This window comes from Pelobates fuscus, chromosome 5 (genome assembly GCF_036172605.1).
Source record: "Pelobates fuscus isolate aPelFus1 chromosome 5, aPelFus1.pri, whole genome shotgun sequence".
Classification (NCBI taxonomy): domain Eukaryota; kingdom Metazoa; phylum Chordata; class Amphibia; order Anura; family Pelobatidae; genus Pelobates; species Pelobates fuscus.
The window spans coordinates 99,111,467-99,137,306 of record NC_086321.1 but is presented as its reverse complement, the minus strand read 5'-3'; the positions used below and the strand labels follow the sequence as shown (position 1 = coordinate 99,137,306).

Below are 25,840 nucleotides of genomic sequence, written 5' to 3'. Positions count from 1 at the left end.
AAATAAAGAAACAGCAGTACTAGTCCAGAAATGAACCCAATACGTAGAACACACACTGGAGTATGTAAACTATCTACACGTCTCACAATCTCAAATTTGTAATAGGTAAAAATAAAAATAAAAATAAATATAAAATTAAAAATGAAAAAAATATCTAGCAAATAAAAATAAAAACAATGGATATGGACTCCAGCAACCCAATGTATATACGCTCCAGCTGCACTGTGTTAATGTCTATAACAATGTTAATAGACAAACACAAAAATATAATCAAATGTCTTGCACTGTGTTGGTGTCTATAATAATGTATTTATATGTTAATAGACAAACACAGAAATATAATCAAATGTCTTGCAGTGAGGGCTACTGCTCATGCCTTAAGTCACTGGCATAGATCCGGAGTGATAAAAATTAGTGTCCTCTAGTACTTTGTAACAAAACCTTCAAATAACACCTGTATTTTTCCATAAAAAAATCTATAAAATGTATTTAATTAACATCAATGATAGAAAAAATGAATGAAAAATGTGGAACATAATATAAAAAAATCAATTGGTATATTTACAAAGTCCTTTGGGATAAGCAGAATCCAAGTTAAGCGGTTGCTCACTGAACCTCTGACCGGTCAAGAGGTAACAGTGGGAAGAAAAGCCGGGAAGTTGGTATTCAAAATCTTCGCGTGCGTCTCACTCTGTGTTGGTCTGCGTTCCAATGGATCTCGGTAAAGATGCGGCTCCTTCCGTAAATTGCCTTACGCGTTTCGTGACTGAATGATGTCACTTCATCAGAGGCACGTAATACTAGGGGAGCAATTAATGTACTTTTATAGCTCGTATTGACAAGATTATCTCGGACAGCTGTGGACGGTCTTAATCAAGTCAGCCACTTTATCTGTGATCTTACAATGTTAGGGTAACGGAAAAATACTAAATGAATTGAAAGGGGCAAAAAGAATAATGCCATATAAAAACACACAAATAACATGCACATCTATAATGCAGAATATCGATCCATATGTAGATGTACAACTAAGGAGCAGTAATCCTACAAACCCACATTATTTCAAAGCAGGGTGAATCCAGATATAACACATATTCATTTTCAAACACTGCTGATTACAATAGCTCTATAGGGTTAATATCTTGATTCTAGAGTTTATATGAATACATGAATGAATAGATACCATGTAAATACAAATAAATAATACAATATAAAGTATAAAATATGGAATACAGAATTTAGTCTGCATAATACATAGTATATAACATATAGTTTGAACTTCATCCAAATGTTATCAGGGTGCAGAACGTTGTAGAGAGGGATTTTTCAATAGGATTACCAATTGTATCGAAACATTAGCAGGACACTGGATTGATATCAATTTACGATCAAGATATGTGACCAATCTTAATCTAGAGAGAAACATAAATTTTGGAGAGAGAAATATCATAAATTAAATAGTGACTATAAGTTCTTCGAACTTCTGTACAAACTGGAAACAATCCAAATTTATCCCAACATATTCTTTTACCAAAACTCTAGTGGTAAGACATGACAATAGATGGCAGATAAACCATCGTGGGGACAGCAATCAAGAAAGGGGAATGAGATATATATATAGATATAGGATCACGTTAGGATGAAATCGTGGTAGACATAAAATAAAAATATTAGTAAAAATAGATAGAAATAAAAATAAAAATAAATTCAAATAAAGATAAAGATAAAATTAAAATTAAATTCAAATAAAATGAAAATCAAAATGACAGTGACAATGACAATGACAATGACAGTGAAAATGAAAATGAAAGGAAGTATTATTTACAATGTAGATTCTTTGAAAATGATGGAAGATAGGTAGGCAGTCACAAATAGTTACAACATACCTCAGGTTCTAGCTTAAAGTTAAGCCACTCATCCAGTTTTAGTGTTGCCATCATAGCTGTGCTCTTGTCCTCCATGTCACTGTCATTATCACTGCTGTCACTACTGTCACTGGGAACATCGTGCACTGCTATAATGAAAATAATGGCATTTAACTACAGGAAAAATACAGCAAAAAGAGAATTCTTCAGAATCATGAAAAAATTAAAGCATTTATAATCCAACCTTAATATGTGCTGTGCCATCTAATATCCAGGCTAATTCCACAAATATACATGGCAAGTTACACGTAGTGGTGCTAGATCTGTCGGCCATATAAACTCAATTAAAATCAATAAGGCCTAAATTTATACATGAGATTGAGAAGAAAATGGACTCTAGAAGCCATAAGTAAGATGAAGGTGAAACTAAGTTCAGTCTCTCCTAAGTTTGAATAATTAATTCAGTTCAGTTTGAATAATTAATTCACCAAGCCATACAGCGTCAAAAAACCTAAGGAAGTTACACCTCAGACTTAAAGATAAACAGTTAGACTTTGGGATTTGAAGATTATTCGGTCTTCTATGTCTTTACAACAGGGGGTTGTTTAAAATGTTATCTTAATACAGTGAAAGTTTAGTCTGAAACATCTTACATTGTACATGGTATGATATGCATATAACATGCATTTAGATTTTTATTGTATGAGAAATATTAGCATGATGTTACAACAATAGTTGTATTAACATATATTAGTAATATATAAAAGTAGCCTCATGTGAGTAATCATTTTTTGTTATAGTAACTTAATTTTTGATAGATTATAGCATATGTAACTTACTGAATATCATCAGTTTTTAACCACTGTGCATTTAATAGCATCTGTATGTCAGAGTTTATGTGTCCAGGCAGGGTTAAGTGAAAACATTGCAGAAGATAGTTTCTTAACTACAATTTTTTGTAAGGGGAATAATAAAGAATATTAATCATCTACACCTCAATTGCTTAAAAGCTGGAGAGGTAATTAATAAGGAGATGGTTGGAAAGGGATTAACAATGGGTAGTGAGGTTGGTTGACAGGGGCTGGTGGGGAAAGGGTTAACAGTGGGTAGTGAAGTTGGCTGACAGGTGCTGGAGGGGAAGGGGTTACCAGTGGTTAGCGAGGTTGGCTCACAGGTGCTGGAGGGGAAGGGTTAACAGTTGGTTGATTAACCATTACTGGCATGGAAGATGTTAACAGTGGGTAGGGAGTTTGATTAACAGGGACTAAAGCACACATATATTTTTTGTTTAGGTATTATTTATTGGGATCCAGAATGGTTATTTCTTTTAACAGGGGCTGGAAAGGCCAGTACCGCGGCGGTCGCAGCACACCTGTCAGATTTCTATATCTGACAGGTATACAGGCCAGCTGATGCCGTGCGCATGTACAGTACGCTCATTAGATTTACATACCTGATAGGCATACTGGCCACCACGTGAACGGTGCTCCAATGTGTGTTCTTGTGTGCACACTATCTTGGTTTTATGCTTCAAACACATTACTTGAACTAAACATGGTGATTCTCTTACCACTAGAGAAAGATGGACCCTCCAAGGCATTACTTGGCAGTCTTGCAGGTCCTGAGAATATGGCTGCAGTGACAGGTGTGACAGCAGAGCAGCACCTGATATTAGCAATTCTACGATTGCGAGTCATCTCATCATATATTAGCAAATCTGTGGGTAATGCTTGAATGGCTGCTGCCTGGCAATTGGTAGGGTGGATCTGCAGAAGAAAGGAATGTTTTTTTTGTTTTTTTTACTTTTACTAAACTTCAATGTAAGCTCTATAACACCTACATGTTATCTTAGTAGTTATGGTATATGAAGTCTCTGTTTTTTGCATTTGTTATCAAACTATTTGAACATTTAATGAAAATTGGGGGTCTGTTGGCACCCAAAATGCTTCGGATATTTGGATATTTCTATCTAACCATCCAAGCTATTCAATATGCATAAAGTGGAGTGGCACTCAAACAATTTCCATCCATAATACCTCCAGAGCAGGATGGACCATTCCCAACATATCCATAATCATCACCTGTGTGTGCACAGTCCAACTTTCTATATAGCCATACAAGCTGTCGAAACTCAGGAAGCATTTCTACGAATAATTTGAAGTTTTGTGCATTTGTTTCTCAGCAGCAGGGTGCTGGGATTTGGGTGCCAGGTGAATTTTTGGAAAGCAATTTTAGTTGAACAGTTCTAGTAGAATTTTAGTAAAACAATCTGATGGAAACATCAGGGACTGCACCTAAAGACTCCTTGCATTATAAACACTACATTAAGAACAGTATCCATTTGACTAACAGGCAAAGGTCTATTCACTAAAATCTGAATAAAAATAAAATGTTAATACCCAATTTTTGCCTAAAATAAGCAAATTGTGTTTATAACTGACTTTTAGAATGCTTCCAGATCAGTTATTTTTAGCTCAACTTTTTCATCTGGGTTTTAATTTTCTCAAAGTTCACTGAATAAATTACATTAAAAAAATCTAACAAATCAAAACAAACGAGCAAGAGACATAACCTCTTCAGCAAGCAGGAACAATGCAGAAAATCCACAGGGGCCCTAATTTAATATTTCTGGTTAAGCTTTTCAAATTATTAAATGGGACAATCTACTGCCCAAATAAAAATCACTGTGTGTTAGATCTATCCAAATGAAACCAGGCATACATTTAATTATGCATTTGTCATTGGGAGTATATCTTGTCTGACGCCTTTGCACGCCCTCCCCTTCTAACCCAGCCTAGACTTTCTGTGGCTGTCCAATCACAGACATCCCAATGCAGGTCAATGAGAAGTCTTTGCAAGGCAGGTGCTCTAAACAATTGCCTGACTATTGGGGTTAGCTCTAGTCAGCTAAGCATTGAGGAATCAATTTGCACTTTTTGTATAATAAAAAAGAGGTCATGCTTGTCACAGTTAAAGCACCTTAGTATGCTAAAGTGTTTTAGCGGTGTGGAATGGACACTTAATATTTTTGAATATACTTTTACTTTTTTTTAATATTATAAAAATAGTTTGTAATAGTTTGATTTTTTTTACATATGATATTTTTTGATATTTCATTTTGAAGAAAAAAATTATAATTTTCAAAGTTTAACTCAAAAATGTAACCATTTGAAAATATTATCCAACAATATCACATCACAGCTATCGTGCGGTAAACAGAGCGTTCAGCTTCCTGCATGTGGTAACTTTTCCGTGTTAGAAAAAAAGGAATTGTGGTGAAAGCAAATTGTGATAAATATAACCAAACTGACTAGAGCAGATATATAAGCATTTTCATGTTCGGCTATTTTAGCCTGATATGTGCAATTCGACTTTAAATGTACAGCTTAGCGAGTAAACTTAAGTATGTTAAACTTGGCAGACATATCAGAATTGAAATCCAACAAATTAAATGTAACCTGAGCTCAGTTAGAAATATAATGCAACTTTCTGTGGTCAGGGAAACAGTTGTGCCACGGCTTACCCTTATAGTTAGATCAAGACAAAGTCAAACAGAGCACATGATTCATAGCTACAGGACATACAAGTGTTATATAAGTTACCTTCTTGTACTGTGGCTGGCTTAGAACAGAGGTAGGGTGGAAGCGCACTAGTTTTTCTTTTGGTCCAGTCAGAACCATATTCTCCCTGTCTACGTGAACCAGGTTAGGATACATGCCAGCCACTAGAGCAGCTTTCACAACAGCCCAGTTTTCAGAGTTAGTGTTCGCATCCCGTATATTTACACCTCCATGGGCTCTGACAAAACCTAGGAATAAAATGTAGATGTGACATTCCTATGGCAATAAAAAACAAGTACCTCTGGCCTGCATGTGGGGCAGACGTACAAATGAAAACTCTCAGGGATATTCACTAAAGTTAGGATTGACGGAAGTTCACATTTAATTTCAAAATTTAGGCCCAAATAGTCAAAGAAATAAAAAAATGTCCAGTTTGTCTATTTTGGGATTAAAGGGACACTATAGTCACCAAAACAACTTTGGCTTAATGAGTTTTGGTGTATAGATCACACCCCTGCAGTCTCACTGCTCAATTCTCTGCAATTTATGAGTTAAATCACTTTGTTAATGCAGCCCTAGTCACACCTCCCAGCATGTGACTTGCACAGAGTTCCTAAAGTGTATCTATAAAGAGAAATCCAATGTTTAAACACCCTTTATTGTACATTCTGTTTAATTTAGAATTTCTGATCTGCTGCTCTGTTAATAACCTGCTCCAGCCTGCAGGAGATGTCTCTGTTTGTTTAATTTACAGAGCAGATAATAAAAATGTCTAGAGCAAGTTAGCATATGATTGGATATGAAACATTTTGTTTTCATGCAGGCTGTGTCAGTCACAGTCAGGGTAGGTGTGGCTAAGGCTGCACAAATAGGAACAAAAGTGATTTAATTCTTACATGGCAGAGAATTGAGCGTGAGACTGCAGAGGCATGATCTATACCCAAAAATAAAATTCCATGAAGCTGAAGTTGTTTAGATGTATATTGTGTCCCTTTAAATTTACTTTGATTTACCTGTTATTCTCATTTCAGTGAATATCCCTGTATGTCAATTAAGTTCCCGAATGTACGTGATTTAACTCATTTATGCAGTACCCAGTCCATGGCAAAGGCAAGGAGACAGGTTAGATGAGATAGCCAATGATAAACAAAGAGGAATGCCAGTACAAATGTCATACACGGTCATTGAAACAATCATTCAGAAATTACTGCAGAATACTACTGTTATGTGTTATCTTAATTGCTCTTGTAACCATGATTGTTCAGAAGTAAAAGAACTTTCTGTTCAAACTCAAAGATTAAAACAAAATAATGTTCTATTGGCGGCTACTTGCCTGATGCCCTGATTTGGCCAAGCAGCTGCATTCTCATTCCAACAATAATTTCCATTGTAGCCTGAGAAATAAAATTCTTCTCACAAAATTCTCTTTCCCAGCCATCACTGCAAGCTTTCTGCCAGGCCTTCAAAACACATCCAGTAGATTAAAATAAGAACAATGGAAAACATTTGGAAGTGCAATAACAGAAAACGCAACTGAGATTGATAAATATACCGTATATACTCGAGTATAAGCCGACCCGAATATAAGCCGAGGCCCCTAATTTTACCCCAAAAAACTGGGAAAACTTATTGACTCGAGTATAAGACTAGGGTGGGAAATGCAGCAGCTACTGGTAAATTTCTAAATAAAATTAGATCCTAAAAAAATTATATTAATTGAATATTTATTTACAGTGTGTGTATATAATGAATGCAGAGTGTGCGTATGAGTGCAGTGCAGTGTATGAGTGCAGTGCGTGTATGAGTGCAGTGTGTGTATGAGTGCAGTGTGTGTGCGTATATATTCATTGAATATTTATTTACAGTGTGTGTATATAATGAATGCAGTGTGTGTGTGTGTGTGTGTATGAGTGCAGTGCGTGTATGAGTGCAGTGTGTGTGCGTATATATTCATTGAATATTTATTTCCAGTGTGTGTATATAATGAATACAGTGTGTGTGTGTGTGTATGAGTGCAGTGTGTGTGTGTGTATGAGTGCAGTGTGTATGAGTGCAGTGTGTGTATGAGTGCAGTGTGTGTATGAGTGCAGTGTGTGTATGAGTGCAGTGTGTGTGAGTGCAGTGTGTGTGTGTATGAATGAAGTGTGAGTGTGTGATGCAGTGTGTGTATGAATGCAGTGTGTGTATGAGTGCAGTGTGTGTATGAGTGCAGTGTGTGTATGAGTGCAGTGTGTGTATGAGTGCAGTGTGTGTGAGTGCAGTGTGTGTATATGAATGAAGTGTGAGTGTGTGTGATGCAGTGTGTGTTTGTGTATGTGTTGGTGGGGGTGGGCATTTAATATATTATTAATTATTATTATTATTTTTTATATTATTATTTTTTTTTTTTGCATTATTATTTATTATTTAATTATTAATAATTATTTTTTTTTTTCTATTTTTTTTTCCGTCCCCCCTCCCTGCTTGATACATAGCAGGGAGGGGGGCTCCTTCCCTGGTGGTCCAGTGTCATTGGTAGTTCAGTGGGGGGAAGAGGGGGGCTGGCAGAGCTGTACTTACCTTTCCTGCAGCTCCTGTCAGCTCTCTCCTCCTCCGCGCGGTCTGTGCAGCTCCCTCTGTCAGCTCCCAGTGTAAGTCTCGCGAGAGACTTACACTGGGAGCTGACCGAGGTGCTGAACGGACGGCGCGGAGGAGGAGAGAGCTGACAGGAGCTGCAGGAAAGGTAAGTACAGCTCTGCCAGCCCCCCTGTCCCCCCAGTCTGTATTATGGCAATGCAAATTGCCATAATACAGACTCTGACTCGAGTATAAGCCGAGTTGGGGTTTTTTAGCACAAAAAATGTGCTAAAAAACTCGGCTTATACTCGAGTATATACGGTATGTCAAATCTACAGGGTTATTCACTAAAGTGAGAATTCAAAGTGAATTTCAAATCTTAAAGGGACACTATACTCACCAGAGCAACTACAGCTTATTGAATTTGTTCTGGTGAGTAGAATCATTACCTTCAGGCTTTTTGCTGTAAACACTGGTGTTTTTTTTTTGTTTGTTTGTTTTTCATGAACTATTATGTATTAACTAGCATATAATTTACTGCAACTTTATAAATATAACTTTGCAAAAATGAAAATATGCCACAAGACTTTATGAACAAGTAGTGATTTAAAGAGACACTATGGGCACCCAGACAACTTCATGTGGGATATTTAAAGGCTAGTTTGCACTGATGGCATTATTCAGTAATTGGCCCTTAAGAGGTTAAACCTTCAGGCATATTTTTGTTTCTAGCACAAACATTGGTCCTCAAACTGAGAAATATTGGCTGCTATAACTCCTTGCAACCTCCCTTGCCATGAGTTATTGTCACATTCTATCCTTGCTCATGAGTAAGGTTACAGACCACGTCTCTATTAAAGGGACACTATAGTCACCAGAACAACTACAGCTTATTGCATTTGTTCTGGTGAGTAGAATCATTACCTTCAGGCTTTTTGCTGTAAACACTGTCTTTTCAGAGAAAATGCAGTGTTTACATTACAGCCTAGTGATAACTTCACTGGCCACTCCTCAGATGGCTGCTAGAGGTGCCATTCAGTGTATCCTCCCTCTGCATGGAGACACTGAACTTTCCTCATAGAGATGCATTATTTGAACCAAATTCTGGTTTTGCAGAATTTGGCTCAACCCCTTCAGGAAAGAGGGTGACTGGGACCCCTCTTCACATCATAGCAACGTCATAGTGCTTGTTATTGTTATGGTGCCTGGAGTAGTCCTGTAAGTTTCTACAGAGATCTGGTTAACTAGTTATTGTGACTACCAGGGACACTGTGCATGACCAAGTAATGATCCATATATAGGCTTTTTGGAGAAAGTGTTAGGGTCTGTGTCAACAAAAGCATATCAATTCTAATGTACTCATTCATGGCATGGAAAAAATAGTAATGAGAAGCTGGACCAACTATTCCCCAATAGCCATTAAGCTGATGTTGATGAACTATTGCTCAGAAATCCTTTCTGTAAGATGGATACATGGGGAGGCATAGGCGGAGGAGTGTAGTGAATAGTTTAGTACCATAATACAATCCCCCACTGGTATCCCTTCCAAAAAAAGATAACTTCTTAAACGCCGAACAAACAGTCAGCTGCATGATTACAAGTAAAGATTGAGGAACATGAAAATTTGCTGATCAATCTACCCTTCGATAGTAAAAGAAAGACCAGTTGGGTCAGAAATATGTGAAATTTATACAAAAGAGATATTTCTTCACTGTATAATTGCTAAAATATCCTAATGGGAAGAATTTGTTACATAAGCCCCCTCAAAAAAGCACTTTCATGGCTTGCCACACCCCACCTCTATGTTTATGAGTTTGAGTCAGCCATTTATATTAATGTGTCCGGATATATGATATGTTTTGCACTACTTTGCCCTATGCCAGACCACTGTCCATCAATGTTGCACTCTCAGAGAGCACAAAAGCTGCATTTTCCCTGGACTGCAACCAGGATGCACTCCCCTAAACAACCCACCAAAATTGCGCTTTCTCAGACTGCCTACAAACGTTGTACTCTTCTGAACTAACCACCAGGGCTGCACTCTTTTGAGCCATGATAAATTGTCACTAGTAATACTAATAATGTTTAAACAGAATCTGTATCATTTTTAATGTAAGAACAACTGTGAAAAAAGATGAAGCAAGCAACATTTACATTTTGGTTGATACAAAATGTATATTATTTTGTTCTACAATTGCTCTTCATTCCTAACCCACATTGCATTAAAAATCTTACAATTTCAGGCTCCAGATGGTGGCTGCAAATATCATCTTTCTGTTTACCTGAAAAGCCCTGAGAAGAGCCATATGGTCACTGTATGTGCCTGCTGAAAAGTGCTTTCTGCATAACAATGCTACACGTTTCTGTGAGGCCTGTGTAGGCAGTACAAAAGGATCCTGATATGCCAAAGTGCAGGCTATCGTGAGAATTGGATCCAGGCACTTCAGAACTACAGCACAAAGCACCATTTTGCCTAGATGGGGCTCTATTGGCAAATCTGCCAAGTGATAACCAAGTTCAGTCAGATCTTCCCATGTGTCCATGGCATCTATAGTCTGTAAATATGAAAAAATAAGTGAATCAATAAAAACAGATCTGTATTGGTCAATATAGACAAGACAGTCTTATCTACAAAAATGTCCGCATAAGGATAAAGTACAAAGAAAATGTTCACAAATGTAAAGATGCTTAAGATTAAGTGGATTTTACTTTGCTAGTAGACACAAATTGTATAAATTAACCCCTTAAGAATGGAGGTGAGAGTCCATGTTTTGAACCAAAACATAACCTTTAATTTGATCTATAGGTTTCTTCCACTATAGTCACCAGAACAGCTACAGCTTAATGTAATTGTTCTGGTGCGTATAGTCAGTCTCGGCAGGCTTTTTGCAGTAAACGCTGTCTTTTCAGAGAAAAGATAATGTTTAGAATACAGCCAAGGGACACGTCCAATGGCCACACCTCAGATGGTTACTAGAGGTGCTTTCTGTGACAGTGTTGCACTGCCATTCAGTGCGCATCCACCCTCTGATTTCATTCATTGCATCTCTATGAGAAGATGTTTATTGGCCAGGGCTGTGCTTGGCTTGTGCTGGCTCTGCTCCTGATGTGCCTCTGACAATCTCAGGAAATCCTATGGGGAAGCACTGTGATTAGCTGTAAGCACCACTTCTGATTATGTCAACCGAGCAGATAGATACTGCCTTTATACCGGTACAAAAGGTAAGATTTTATTATATTTAGGGAGGCAAGAGGGTTTTTAACACTATAGGTTCAGGAAAACACGTTTGTGTTCCAGATCTTATAGTGTTCCATTCAGTGCCCCATACATATTAAAGGACAGAAAGGGCTTTAATTTGATGTGACATACATATATATCTCTTCTCATTTATAATACAAACATTACACACAAAAAAAACGCAAAAACAAACAAAAAACGTTTGAGCAATAATAATCTGTGTATAGTGCAGCTTATGAAAAGTAATTCAAAATAAAGTCATTTATTTTTTTGTGAACATACCGAGATGGATTTATAACCTTACCATTGTAGTTTTTTTTTCTCAAAATTGGAAATTGAAGACTGGTTCACAATGCATTTTGGGGCATTTTAATAGCTCACATATTTAAAGTACTCCATGAATGCATACCATTTGCAAAAATGGACACCATGTGGACTATCACTTGATATATTTTGGGCTTTATTGAGGTGCTATTTCTTTTCAAACTTTGTAGTATTAATTTTTATCTATCAAGAGTATGGTAATGGGCATCATGTCCAGGAGTAGTACCACGATAAGTAACAAACATAAGATTTAACTATTGAAGCCCAAGACAAATGAAGGACAATTGGCTGCAGTTGGACCAACTAGTGTGCTGGGGATATCAACAGATCATCGGTGACAGACAAGGGAGCGCTCTCTACAAACACCTGGTCTGTTCGGCCGAAGGCTCTTCCCCCTCTTATTTGCTATCTTAAGTTCACAAGCTTGTCTGAAACACAGTTAAGCTCGCCAGGGTTAAAAATGTTCAATCATCACTTGTGAATAGCATGCGGAATACTGAGCTCTCTTAAGTTAAATTTGAAAAGTTTTGCTTGCTCCAAAAGTGGATATGCCTCCTCTCAGTTTAATGCAAGTTAGGAAGCAGTTATCACAGATTTTGTGCTTTGTGTATTATTCCACTTGTACTAGTTTGCAAGGGAGTTGGGAGATAGATGTGAGAAGCAGGAAATGCACACCAACCTACCACTCTCGCTCCAGGCACCACGTCGCTTGAACCCAAGCAGAGTCAAATACAGTGAGAGTTATTTACTTTATCTCCAAAACAACTAGTGCAAATTGTCAGCTTATCTGGACTTTTGGAGAATGACAGGGTTATTCAAGGTGAGAAATAAAAGTGTATTTCAAATTTAAGCCTACAGTAATCGAACTGGAAGAATAGCTGACTAGGAATTTTTCCCGTTTGGCTATTTTTGACTTAAATTTGAGAGTCCCTTTAAATTCTCACTAAAGTGAATAACCCCGTGAAAGTCACTGTGCGCCATTATGTATAAGTGTACCCATTTGGCCTAATGTTGTAAAACAAAATCTGACGTGTATGACTGTCCTAAAATATCAACAAACACAAACAATTGCCTAACATCAACTGTAATGTTTAGTAAAGTGATCTAAAACGTGTTACCTTAAGCATTTGAACAGCATTCCGAACAACCAAGACTGCAGGTGGTTCTGGGGCCTTCATCAGAAAGTCTGCAATGGGACAGTTGATCGGTGCCAGTAGTTTTGTATGCAAGCAAAGTTCCTGTAAACAGGAAAGACATGTATTGCTGTTTAATACCAATTAATCTGGCTGACTGGGCTGGCTCTGCTGGGGCTGCTGGCTGGGCTGGCTCTGCTGGGGCTGCTGGCACTCAATGGAGGCGGCGAGGGAACTGAGCTCTTATTGCTCAGCTCCCTCTGCACCGCTTAGTGATGCCGGGGCCAGAGTGATATCATAATCTGGCTCCCGGCATCACAGAAGGGAGCAAGAAGAGCGGAGGATAGCGCTCCCTCACCCCCCTGGTAGAATATTAGTAGTTTAACACCATGGAGGGGGAAGTGGGAGGAGGCAGCCAGCGAGCTCTTGGACCCACCAGGACACAAGGCAAACAAGGCATTAGCCTGGATGCTTGGGGTGGCATCCCCCCCCGAAAGTGCAGCCTTAGGCAAATGCCTTGTTTACCTTGTGGTAAATACAGCCCTGCCTCTATGTCTTTTCACAGTTGCTGCTTTGGAATAGTATAAACATCATGTTTCTCAACAAACACAGTATTTCACTTAGAAATGATAATGCTTACATGAAGAGGCATCCGCAGCATTTCGGGGGTCTGAAATTCCAGCATATTCTGATAGCGAAACCTACTAAACAAACGGAAACAAATTCCAGGCCTGCAGCGACCTGCCCTGCAATTAAAATAAAAAACTTCATATCAGCAGATGCAATGGAATTTACATTTTAGAAATTTAAACTAGATTGCAATTCCAACTCAATCAAGATATCTGTACATAATGGGCAATCTATGGCAAAAATCAGTGTTTCCCACATCTCATGTGATCACAAACAGAGAGTAGCACCATGCTCATTTATTTTCAACAACCTTGGTTGATGCTCTCACAAACAGGAGATGGCAAAATCTCTAAGGAGACCAGCAAAAAAAAAAATTAAAAAAAAGAGTTAGGGCAAACAACCGCTTTTCATTTGATCATGAAAGGAAGGCCTTTGGAAGAGTTTGATGGAGTAAATATAATTCCATATTATTATAATTAAACGGGGCACTCTAACTACTACAGCATGGAGTCCAACGATAAACTATTCTACCATTTAAAAATGGTCAGGACCCTATACTGCTTCCAGTATGTGTTAATATGCTAAATTGGAAGTTCATATTTCCACATTATCATACCAAGGCTTCTACTAATTTTTGGATAAAACTTTTGAAATGATTTTAAAAAAATATTAAAATATGAAAATATATATGTGTATATATAAACAAATCAATATCTCAAAACAAATTACAAATCATTTACATTAAATTGTTTAAAAAAACATATCCAAAACTATTAAATCAGGCCTAAGTTGACATGCTAGTCACTGGCTGATAGCATTAACTGATTGGCATGATAATATGATATTAAGAACTTCTGCTTTATCATAATACTTTAACGGAAAACTAAGGCAGATGCTTATGATGAAGAAGCTATGAGATTACCGAGAGATAGAAATAGCTGTTTTATCCTATAACCCAATTGGGGAAATGAAATAACAGTTAACTGAACTTTTAAATTATGGTAAGATAGTGGGGATTTTTGATAATAGAGAATGAGTTTTTCAAAATAATTTCCCAACTCAAACTATATATAATGTCTCTCTAACATTCATAAATATGTGGACATTTAATTACAACCATAAGTCCAAGATTCTAAAATATACTTTTGGGATAGTATAGATTTATTGAGAAACGTGGAATGATTTGAATGAGTAAATATTTGTTCTTTTGACAATTGTTTTGGTCAGTTATTAAAGGGATACTGTAGTGCCAGGAATAAAGAGCTGTATTCCAGGCACTACCGATCCCTCTGCCAACAACCTACCTCGCCCCCCTCGTACCAGGTAAATAAAGGGTTAAAAACCCTTTGTTTACTTACCTTATCCCAGCGCCGATGTCCCTCGGCGCTGGGAGGAAGTTCCGCTCCTCCGTCTCGCGACGAGCGGGGTCTAATGCACATAGGACTGCAATGTTTAACATTGCAGCACTAGGAGTAAGAGGGACACAGCACCCAGACAACTTCAATTAGCTGAAGTTCTCTGGGTGCCTACAGAGTCCCTTTAAGGGTGATAAGGGTTTCAAGGCGATTAGATGGACTTTATAACAAGATCCCAAGATTTAGTAAAGAGTCCATTTAATTTTTTAATTAAGGTTTATACATTGAGGATAATAAAGTAAATTCTGGGATATATTTAAAAAACGCACTATGGGCAACGGACAGACACATGTAAGTGTCAAACTGTTTTTTTACAGTTTACTGTTGGACAGTGCCAGGTGACTCTTGGCACCTTAAGCACTACAGTATGCTGTAGTGTTTATGGTGCTTAAAGTGCATCTTTTAAAGAGACTTTAAACCCTCAAAACTATTTAAACTTAATGATGTTGGTTTGAGGATTGGAGTCTCTTACGTTAAAGTCATATACTATTTCCCAACAGTTTAACACCCAAGATGCTCCCAGGCACAGGGATCAGATTACAGGCCAATCAGAACACGTTGTGGGGGGATTATATTGAATAGATTTTACTGGTGAAAAAAGGCCTATATATAGAGCCAAAACTTCATGAACCAAGCCATACGTAGCTTAAAAATTATTTTTCATTTTTGGATCTTGCTTCAGAGCACCCACCTGTATTGATTTTTTCCCTCTTCTGTTCAGCCACCGTACACCGCATTGAGTGCCGGCCATTTGCTGAAATCATTACCTGACGCCTTTAATGGTTGCCTATTGCGATCACAGTATGATAATACTCATAGTTCTGAATTAGCATCCTACAATTATTTATCTATTAATTTAGACAGGCTTCTATGAATGTTGGTGGACATTTTACCAAAACAAGGTCTATATAAAATTTGCTGTACCTTCCTTTCCTTTGAATTGCACTGGCTTTTGAAATCCACGTCATTTTCAGCATTGTAACATGGTTCAAAGCATCAAAGAATTTCTGGCAAAGAAATATAAAAGACAACCCCTAAAATAATAGTTTGATACTTTTCAATTTCACATAGTATAATTTCACACGCACTGGATTGTTTTTCAAAGTATACTACGCTAATCCAACACACATACAAAATAATAAGCAAAAGACTGTAAAATGTAATAAAGATGACAATACTCATCATTACTTTAAGGATATAAGACAGCCATCAGTTCTCAGTAGGCCACAGCTGAAGGGCATGGAAGAATCTCCAGGTGTTTAAAAGCTAATCACTACTTATTATCTGAATCTGTTCTAAAATCCCTTCTCAAAAAAATGATGTAAATACTACACCTCCTTTACTTTCCCACAGTCAATCACGAATACAACATCATTGACAGTGATGCTAGTCTCTGCAATATTAGTTGAAAGTATCTGTAAAAAGATAAACAGCAACTATTGAAGTACGAGTTCCAAAAACAATTTACATAGCACGATTCATAACATGAAGTACTTACTATTTTCCGAACACCTGGTGAAGTGGTCTTTAAAACTTTCTTCTGGTCTGAGATTTGCATGTTTGAATGCAGCATAAAAACCTGATATCTACAAAAAATGCAGGGAAGAGGAGATTGGTATTTATCTGTAATGGTACCAGATAAAGAAATCAAATATAAACATAAAGATATATATAAACTGTGAGGCTATCATTAAATGTCAATTAGTTATTGATAAAATGGCAATATTATTCAGTACAAACATATTGAGACAAGCTGTTAAATATCCCCTGATTGATATAATAGATAATAGCCCAGGTAGTATAATGTATCCAAAAGACTTCTGGGTGTCTTGAAACCTTTAACCCCTCCATGACCAATTAAGGATTTTATCTGTCATGGTTGTCCAGCTCTTAAAGACCCACAATGGAATAATTCCGTAATAGAGCAGCAGCAGGACCGGCAAATAATGAAAATGGTAGAGAATGATTTAAAATGTAACATTATCTAAGGGTATCTACTTTTGAAAATGTTGTGCCTTTGTTCATAATTTGGATTGATGAGGTGCTAATATTAAAAAATGAATGTGGCCATGTAGAGTTCTGTGCAATCAAGTGCTGCTGAAATAAGACACAAGCCAAGCATCAAAAATCAAAAAATAAGAAATGAGTGGATCACAAACTTGCCCATTCAGCATCCATGTAAACCTGACAAAGGAACACATGGGGCTATTGCTGAGAAACGTACGTTTCATTCCAAGCCAGTTTTGTGACTGGGGTATCACTGATTGGCTGAGAGTGTCAGTTGCCCGCTCTCAGCCAATCAGTGGTGCCCATGCCGTGCCTAAAGTTAAAGTGTTCCTTTATGTGTTGTACTGCATTAGCACACACAAAGATTACAAAAAATGCAGCAAAATCTGAAAGTGTGTGGAGAAAGCAGAGAGAAAACACATTATCACTATACTATGTATATTAGTTAAAAATAGCCTCACGACAAGGTTCAAAATATGCCATACGAGATACCCTGTCTACCCTGTAGTGCTTTATAGGGTCATTTGAACTGTCAAATAGCTAAAATGGCCAAAATGAGACATGTGTCCATCAAGTTCATATATCATAATTCTAACATTAAAAACAGAAATGGTCAGGTCCCCGTTCATAGCACTGTAACTGAACAGGGTAGTGACAAAGGCATATATTGGGCATATTGTTATGCTCAGCAGGTGTAGCTGAACAAAATTAGAGCTTTTGCACATGAATAGTACACATCTGGTTAATGAAATACACATTTAACCCCTTAAGGACGCAGCTTCAAAAACTGGACTTACCCTTAAGGACACAAGCATTTTTTGCTGTTTGTGTTCAACCTCTGTTTGCATTTTTCTTATTTATTACACCAACACATGTTATATATCTTTTTTAAAGGACAAAAAGGGCTTTAATCTGATGTGACATATACATATATAAATTCTTATTTATTATTAAAAAAAATCCAAAAAAATGAAAAAAATATGAAATACATTGGTTTTTTTTCACAGTTTAGGCAATAATAACGTGTGTATAATAAGTGCAGCTTAAGGAAAGTAATTTTAAAAATATTCAATTAGTTGTTCTGATTTTCAGAGTACATAATATGTCTAGGATTTCAGCTTATTTTGAAAGTTACAGGTCACAAAATACAAGGAGTAAAAACTTTTTTTAATGTGGAGAAATTTTAGAATTTGGCATGTTTGTCTTGTAAGCTTATTAGCCATCACAGAAAGCAAAATTGCCGCACAAAAGTATATATTTATATAAAGCACACATCACAGGCTATTTACCAAAGGGTATTCTGACACTTTTTACGTAGCCATTTCGCTGCCAATCTCTGCTAAATCGTGTAGTAAAATTGTGTTTTTTTCAGATTTCTAACATACACACATAAAACAAGGATTTTTAATGTGTATTTCATAAAGTTGATATATACTACTGCTGTAGAAAACCCCATATTGTTTTCAGCCATATCAACAGAGTAAAATGATACCCCCAATCTATGTCCTTGCCACTATCCTGTGAAGTTATAGTGCCATAAAAGAGACCTGACCATTTCAGTTTTCACAGTGATAATTTTGATAGATGAATTTGATGGAGCAAGTCTCATTTTGGGGCATTGTAGCAGTTTAACTGTTGAATTTATCCCTCAATGACCTACCATTGGTGAAAGTAGACACTACAGTGTATCTCATATGGTATATATTGTGCCTTAGCGTGATGCCATTTTTTCACCAGTTTATGTCAAACTTTGTGGTAAAATATTTTTTTTTGCATTTTTTACATACACATTACATTTTTTGGGGTCATTTTTCAAGTCTGGTATGTGCCAATGTGATCAAAACCCCATAATTATGCTCAGCAAACTCTTCTGAATAAAACAATACCTCCAATGTATGTCTTTGACACTATCCTGTGAAGCTACAGTGCCTTAAACGAGTCCTGACCATTACAGTTTTTACAATTAGAATTTTGATAAATGGATTTGGTGTGTCTATATCACATTTTAGGGCATTGTAGCAGTTTGACAGTTAACATTACTCCATAAATGCATACCATTTGTGAAAGTAGACACCACGGGCTATGTCATATGGTATATTTTGAGCTTTATTATACAGTTATGTTAGCACCAATTACTTTCAAATGTTATCATATTGTTTTATTTTTGCATTTTTATACACACATGTATTTTAGTAGTTAATTTTGGAAACTTGATATATGTTACTGTAAATTAAATCACAAAATTATTCTCAGCTATATTTCCTGAGTACAAAATTAACCCCTTTGTACACCTTAGCCAGGTTTTTGTGAAAAAAATACAGGGCTAAAATCATACCCGGCCCATTACAGTTTTTTTTAAATGGCAAATTGACGAATGGTCATTGTTTCATTTTGGGGCATTTTAGTCGCTCATATATTTAAATAACGCCACCAATGCATACCATTTACAAAAGTGGACAACATGGGGACCCTCATATAAAATATTATAAGCTTTATTGAAGTGACGTTTTGTTACCATGTTGTTTCAAAATGTTTTATTTTAACATTTTTACATACACATAGTATTTCTGATGATTATTTTTTAAATATCCTGTTTCCCACTGTCATAAAATTATCTTAGCTGTACTCAGCAACATCTTCTCAGTACAAATATACCCCATATGCATATCTTTGGAAAGTAGCGATCTTAATATTAATCTAAATCTCTAATCCCAAACCAAGCCCTAATTCTAAACCAAATCCTAATCCTAAATCTAACCCTCAATCTAATAATAAACCATTACCACAATCCTAACCCATAACGTAATCCCATGTGTAACCCTAATTATAACCTTAATCCAAATCTCAATCCTACCTTTAGCAATAGTGTTAAAATGATTCCCCCTGCTGGTGTCAGCCGAGGAATTCCATTGCTATATTCAGCAAGGGATGCCCGTGCTGACCCTAATCCTAATCTGAACCATAATCTGAATCCTAATCTGAAACATAATCCCAATACTACAATTAATTATAAACCTAATCTCAAACATAAACTTAATAATAAACCCAGTAATAAACCTGATAATAAATCTAGTACTTATGCTAAACCGAATAATAATCCTTAATTGTAATCCTTAATTTAATCTTAATCCCAAAGGTTTCCCTCTACTAATATCAGTGCTGATATTAGTAAAGGGATTTTAAACTAAAACACAGTGGTATGTTGCTGCCATCTACTGGCTATTTTCAGTATTGCAGTCTCCCATCTCTTACATTGAAGACATTATTCCCAATGCAATGCGATCTGTGCTGGGCAACTAAAAATGCCCAGCACTGATCAGAATGGCATTTGGGCATAGAGGGTGATCCTCCAGGGTTTGTTCAGACCCTGGGGGTCTCTCAAGCACCAGATCACTTGAGAGAATGACTGTAGCTGAGCTTGATCGCTCAGCTGCAGTGTTCTTTGTGGATTTAAATGGCTACTTGCAGTGCTAATTTTCAGCACTGCATGCAGCACATCAAAAAGTCTGGGGCCACTAAAAATGGCCCCAACTGACAGAGGAGACCCCCAGGTTTCTAATGATACCTGGGTTTCCTAGTGTGAGCAGGGATTTAACCCTGCTCACACTGCATTGTGCTCTATGGGGATTTAAATCCCCATTTAAACAGCTGCATGCCGATCTCACTTTGAGCTCTGCATGCAGCTCAGCTGTCAGTCTGTGACCCCAACTGACAGAGGGGAGACCCAGGTTTCTAATGATACCTGGGTTTCCTGGTGTGAGCAGGGATTTAACCCTGCTTACACCACAATCTAGATATAGGCATTTAAATACACTGCATGTAACTCATCAAAAAGGCTGGGGTCACTAAAAATGTCCCCAGCTGATAGAGGGGAGCCCCAGGTTTCCATTGATACCTGGAACTCCCTTGTGTTAGCAGGGATTTAACCCTGATCACACCAAATTGTAATAGTGGGGATTTAAATCCCCATTTAAATGCTTGTTTGCAGCGCTCACTTTGAGCTCTGCAAACAGAGCATCAGTCAGTCTGGGGACACTAATTCTGGCCCCAGGTGAGAGAGGGGAGCCCCAGGAATCAAATGATAGTTTCCAGCAAGGTAATAGACCCTGCTGGAAAAATACTGCATGACGGAAACATTTCCGTCATGCGTCCTTAAGGGTTAAACAAACCACACTGATATATGTGTATCAAAAACAAAACAACAACAAAAACCACAATATTACTGCTCTTTTTTTTGTAGAGAATGGTGGCTAAATTGCTGTGTAAAAATGCCCTTATATAAATAACCTGTGATGTCTATTTTTATGTGGCGATTTTGTTTTCTGTAATGCTATTTGTGGTTCTGTCAATAAAAATAAACTTATATGCTTCTAAATAGTTAACTGTGTCTGAATCTTTTTATTTATTTTTTTCTGAGCCTTTATCAAGGCAAAACTTGATAAAGGCTCAGTGAAGAGCCAAAACATTGTCTCCACTTCCTTGTTTTAAATAAAGACTGCCTTTTAGAAAAAACCTCAGGTGTGCCTGGATATCTCTTTTTTTTTTCAATTGATATATAATAAGTGTGGGTACACCTAATATAAAACAGACAAATTACGGTTCAACAGACATTTGGCTCTAATTCCAGGTTTTGTTTTGATCAGGATTTATAAAATTGACTCCGTCCTTAAGACTTGCTAATGAACAGATGATTGATATTATGCACTGATATGAAAAACCATAGAATTAAAAAGGGTGTACTATCTTTTTCCCATGACTGTATTGCTAAATGTTTTTGTCTTCTTCGGGAACTGGGCAGACTAGATGGGCCGAATGGTTCTTATCTGCCGTCACATTCTATGTTTCTATGTTTCTATGTAACAATGAATGAAGAAAAAAAAAGAAAATTTTGAACAAATTTTCATGTTTTTATTTTCAATAGATATTTAAAAAAAAAAAACATATGTATGGGTGTATGGGTACACTAATTGAGAAAGATGGTAATTATGATAGAACACACACATAGTAACATAGCAAAAATGCTAAATTCCTTAAGTCCTTAATTACAAAACAAGCAAAAAATAGGTTAAAACAATAGTTCATCTTTATATTTTGTAAATACAAATTAAAATAAACTTTTATTACCTGTTAGAATTTCCAGCAAATCTCTTGTCATCAAACAATATGCGATCTCTCAGACCAACCATCTCATCATATCCAGGAAGAAATATTAATACAGCCCCTAAGGAAGCAACAAAACAAGATATGCAGAAAGCTACTTAAAACATACCCTGGGTAGTGCCAGGACACATATCTCACTTTACATGGATATATATTAATAAACATGTATATGCTTCAGGAAAAAACAAACAAACATATCATTGATTAGAATCTTCGAGTGCACGCTGATACCGTTATAAAGTACCAGTTAACTTTCTGCTAACAATACCAACTTCTACACGAAAGCTGTTTGATCCCACATGTCATAAAAGCTATTACTATGTATTCTATTCTGTTAATTAAATGTCGAAATGTACTAATGGCGAAAGACAAAAATAAAAATAAAGATGGTCAAAAAAAAAAAAAGTGAAGGCTTCCAATTTATAATGCATAATATTATCAATGGCAAAGTACACCTATGAAATAATGTATGGGTTGCCAAGACACCATCTCCATTTAAAGTCTTAACCTGAACACAGAAGATAGTAAAACAAAGATTATACCTGAATCAAGACTTTGGCAGATGTTGTATAGGATATGCATGATCAGATCGAGATCTATTTCTTCGTCAAGAAAGCTATGGTGGTATGCTTTCAGCAGCTCTCTGTCCTCTGCACTCAAATTGCTGCTGTCAAACTGCATGAGAGAGGTGTCCTCCAGATTCTCGGACTCCAATGAGGAACTGAAAACACCACAGGTCACAACATAGAATATGCTAATTTCCAAATAAATGATGTAAGCAAAACTAAGCAATGCAAATCTATGGTTTTAATCACTATAAACAAATCTATAGTGATTAAACCCACAGATTATCTAATGCTAAACCAATGTCATAGTGTTCTGTCTAGTCGTGAACCTCCTCTTTCATGTTAAACAGAAGAGAAGAAACTTCTTGGCAAGCAACATTAATATATAAAAAATGTGAAGCACCATCCAATGCCTAACTAACGCAATAATATGTTTGAAACACTGCTTACCCTCGCTGGTGTGACATTATAAGCCTGATGTGATTTATCCATGCACAAATAAAATAAAGAATTAAAAAAAAAAAAAAAACACAGATTAACATTGCTGGTACAGTAACAGCAGACACTAGCTTCGATTTGCTTTGTGTGAATAAGTTGCATTGCAGTTTATCAGCTCCAAATAAGCCATTTAATAGTGTGGAAAGATTAAATTAAAGGCTTACTGGAAGCTGATGAATATTGGTTCCCATTACAAAAAACTATACCTACACTTTATATTGACAATATCAAATGAGATGATTTAATTCCATATATCAGGCTCAAATTTCCCAATAAATGGCCTAATTGCTCTTTCTTTAACCCCTTAAGGACACATGACATGTGTGACATGTCATGATTCCCTTTTATTCCAGAAGTTTGGTCCTTAAGGGGTTAAAAAAACTATTTACCCACTGACAGCACTAGCAATCAGCAGGCAAATGGTGAAAAAAAGCCTATGGGGGTTAATATGATCACCACATTAGTATAAGGGAGGTTTTAAATCTCCCTTATGCCCCCACTTGAAGTGCCAGAGGGCTTACTCCTGCCAGCAGGCGGGGGCTATTAAAAATAAAATGAGGGAGGCTACTGGCAGCAATTGGAGGCCATATGAAAAATATTTACTTCACATGAGCTTAGGTATTAATGACAATGGAAAGGGGGTGCACATACCATTGTCAAGCCCACCTCACAAAAAATGGTGACCAAGTTCTCACCCTGCAATTAATTACAATTCTGCCTACCCCCTCATTTTAAGAATAGTGTGTGGGAGTAAAAAAAATCAGTTAAATAAAATAGGCAAGCTAACCAATGGCTTAAAATAAATGTCAATAAATAAAACTATAAGCCAATCAGAGTGCGCCCACTGACAAGTCTTACTTCTCTCAAGACTTGCCTGGGAATATTGTCCTGCTGGGCATGAATGGGGCTGTCCAAAACACCCATTAGCAAATTTTGTCACATTAGCTTATGTTCCCCAAGCTGTGACACAGCCTGGGGAGGTTCTGGAAGGGGAGAGGGACCCTTCCCACGGCCCCTTTCAGGTCTTCAGCTGTTAGGACGCCGGCTGCTATAGCTCCGCCCCCTTTTATGACAGTTTGCCTATAATTTTAATGCATAGGGTATAAAAGGAACACTCAGGGAATTGATCATTGCCCTGTTGTGGTTTCTGTTTACAGTTCCCAAGAGTGCGTTATATTCTGTGTCTTTTCTGGTATTTTAATCTCGGCTTTATTCTGACTATTCTCCGTTCTGTTCTGTGACTCGGCTATTGGTTTTTTGCTTCCCTGATTTCTGGCTTCCCTAACTCGGCTTGTCCCTGACCATTCTCTATTCTCATAACATATAATCCGGCCATTCTAAGGACTGGTAAATGTTACCTAATCTATTACCATATTCACTGCGTGTTGGGTCACTAGGTATTTGTGGCGTTGCGTTGGTGCGCGTTCGCTTGGGTCATGTCTCGGCACAAGTGCATTGGCGTGGCCGCGGGTGTGTGGGCTTACACATGTGTGGATGGACGGTCTGATGCACGTGTGCAGCTTCTTTTAAGAATAAGACGCCATTACTTAGACGTCCTCTTACGTGCGTTAAGACGCCATTACGTTGACGTCACGCACACTGCGGAAATGGAAGCTCTGGAGGATTTTCCCGTTTTTTTCTCTCTAATTTTTAATTTCTTTATAATTACTTTATTTGATATATGCCTTTTAATACAGCTAACACCCCTTATACCTGGGTAAGCCACATTAGATTGTATTATTTTGATTGATTAACTATGTTAATCACTTGTATTCCTATCAATTGTTGTTTGTGTGTGTATTTGATAGCTTTACAAAAACCGTAAAGATCGAAACGTTGTGACTTGGCTGTGGGTTAAATAAATTGCCTTTTTTTGGACTCTGGAGTGCCTGGACCTTTTTTACATTATTCTATCAAGCAATTGGTCTCTTGGTACTGGGAGCGGCCTGGTTGCACTCAGATTTTTATCGCCAAGGGGATTGAGTGCAGTTCCACATTCCTGTCTTTTGGGTCATTAGGTATCTTGACATTTAAAGTTTCAAACCGATGCCGAAGTTCGATAAAAAAGAAATAAAATAAAAACATTCAATAATTATTGTAGAGGAGCAAATGGTCCCTGGAGGGTTCGACAATTAAAAAAAATTAGACAAAAATACCATGATTTTAGACAATAAAATCCCTAATTTGCTAAACACCAACAACGTATCCCAGACAAAACAATACAAAAATAAATCAAAACTAAAAAGATCCCGGTCCAAACACCTCAATATGCAAACAGTTTATCAGTGTGGCGACAAAAGTGTAATATACAATTCCACAGTTCAAGAATATATAAAAAGCCATGTTCATGTACAAAAGAAAAAATAAGGATGTACATCCACCAAAAACAGCCAAATGTAAGAACAGAAAAAAGAAAGAAGAACAAAATTGAAATAGAGCAAAAAAAAGTTTTTTTTTGTGTTTTTGTTTTTTAAATTTTTTATTTTTGCAGTGCAGAAAGGTTTAACATACAGGCATGTGATGCCCCGACGGCATTTCACGTGCTTATGCAAATAAACAATAACAACAGCGGGGTATCTGATATATCTTGCACATTTTTTGGGGGTATAGGGTACGATTGCATGCAACAATAACATGATAAGATAGGTTATAGGTTTTCAGTAGCTTGTGGTAAACATGCTAGCTAGATATTCATGATGCTTATATCAACGTTGGTTATAGTTACGCTTAATTATGCATTATATAGCTTACATGGTAGAAAGTCATAACAGTAGAGGGAATAAAAACGATAACTTGGCTTAACAATTAGTATGACTGTTCGCTCATGGGACACTGAGGCTCGGAGCTGTGTGTTGTGATGCCTCCTTTTCTCCCTGGGTGTCAATCCT

General features: G+C 37.0%; 1 protein-coding gene across 1 annotated transcript in view; it reads right to left on the bottom strand.

Moving 5' to 3' along the window:
* The window catches only part of LOC134612543 (3'-5' RNA helicase YTHDC2-like), an 84,227-nt gene that overhangs the window by 20,316 nt on the left and 38,071 nt on the right, over positions 1-25,840 (bottom strand). The window contains exons 13-24 of the mRNA XM_063456925.1: positions 22,431-22,609; positions 21,853-21,949; positions 16,220-16,307; positions 16,056-16,136; positions 15,646-15,728; positions 13,317-13,422; positions 12,662-12,781; positions 10,264-10,536; positions 6,759-6,885; positions 5,468-5,673; positions 3,420-3,631; positions 1,887-1,995 (exon numbers count right to left, since the gene is read on the bottom strand). Of these exons, the coding sequence (XP_063312995.1) occupies positions 1,887-1,995; positions 3,420-3,631; positions 5,468-5,673; positions 6,759-6,885; positions 10,264-10,536; positions 12,662-12,781; positions 13,317-13,422; positions 15,646-15,728; positions 16,056-16,136; positions 16,220-16,307; positions 21,853-21,949; positions 22,431-22,609 (1,681 nt within the window). The remainder of the gene's footprint in view (positions 1-1,886; positions 1,996-3,419; positions 3,632-5,467; positions 5,674-6,758; positions 6,886-10,263; positions 10,537-12,661; positions 12,782-13,316; positions 13,423-15,645; positions 15,729-16,055; positions 16,137-16,219; positions 16,308-21,852; positions 21,950-22,430; positions 22,610-25,840) is intronic.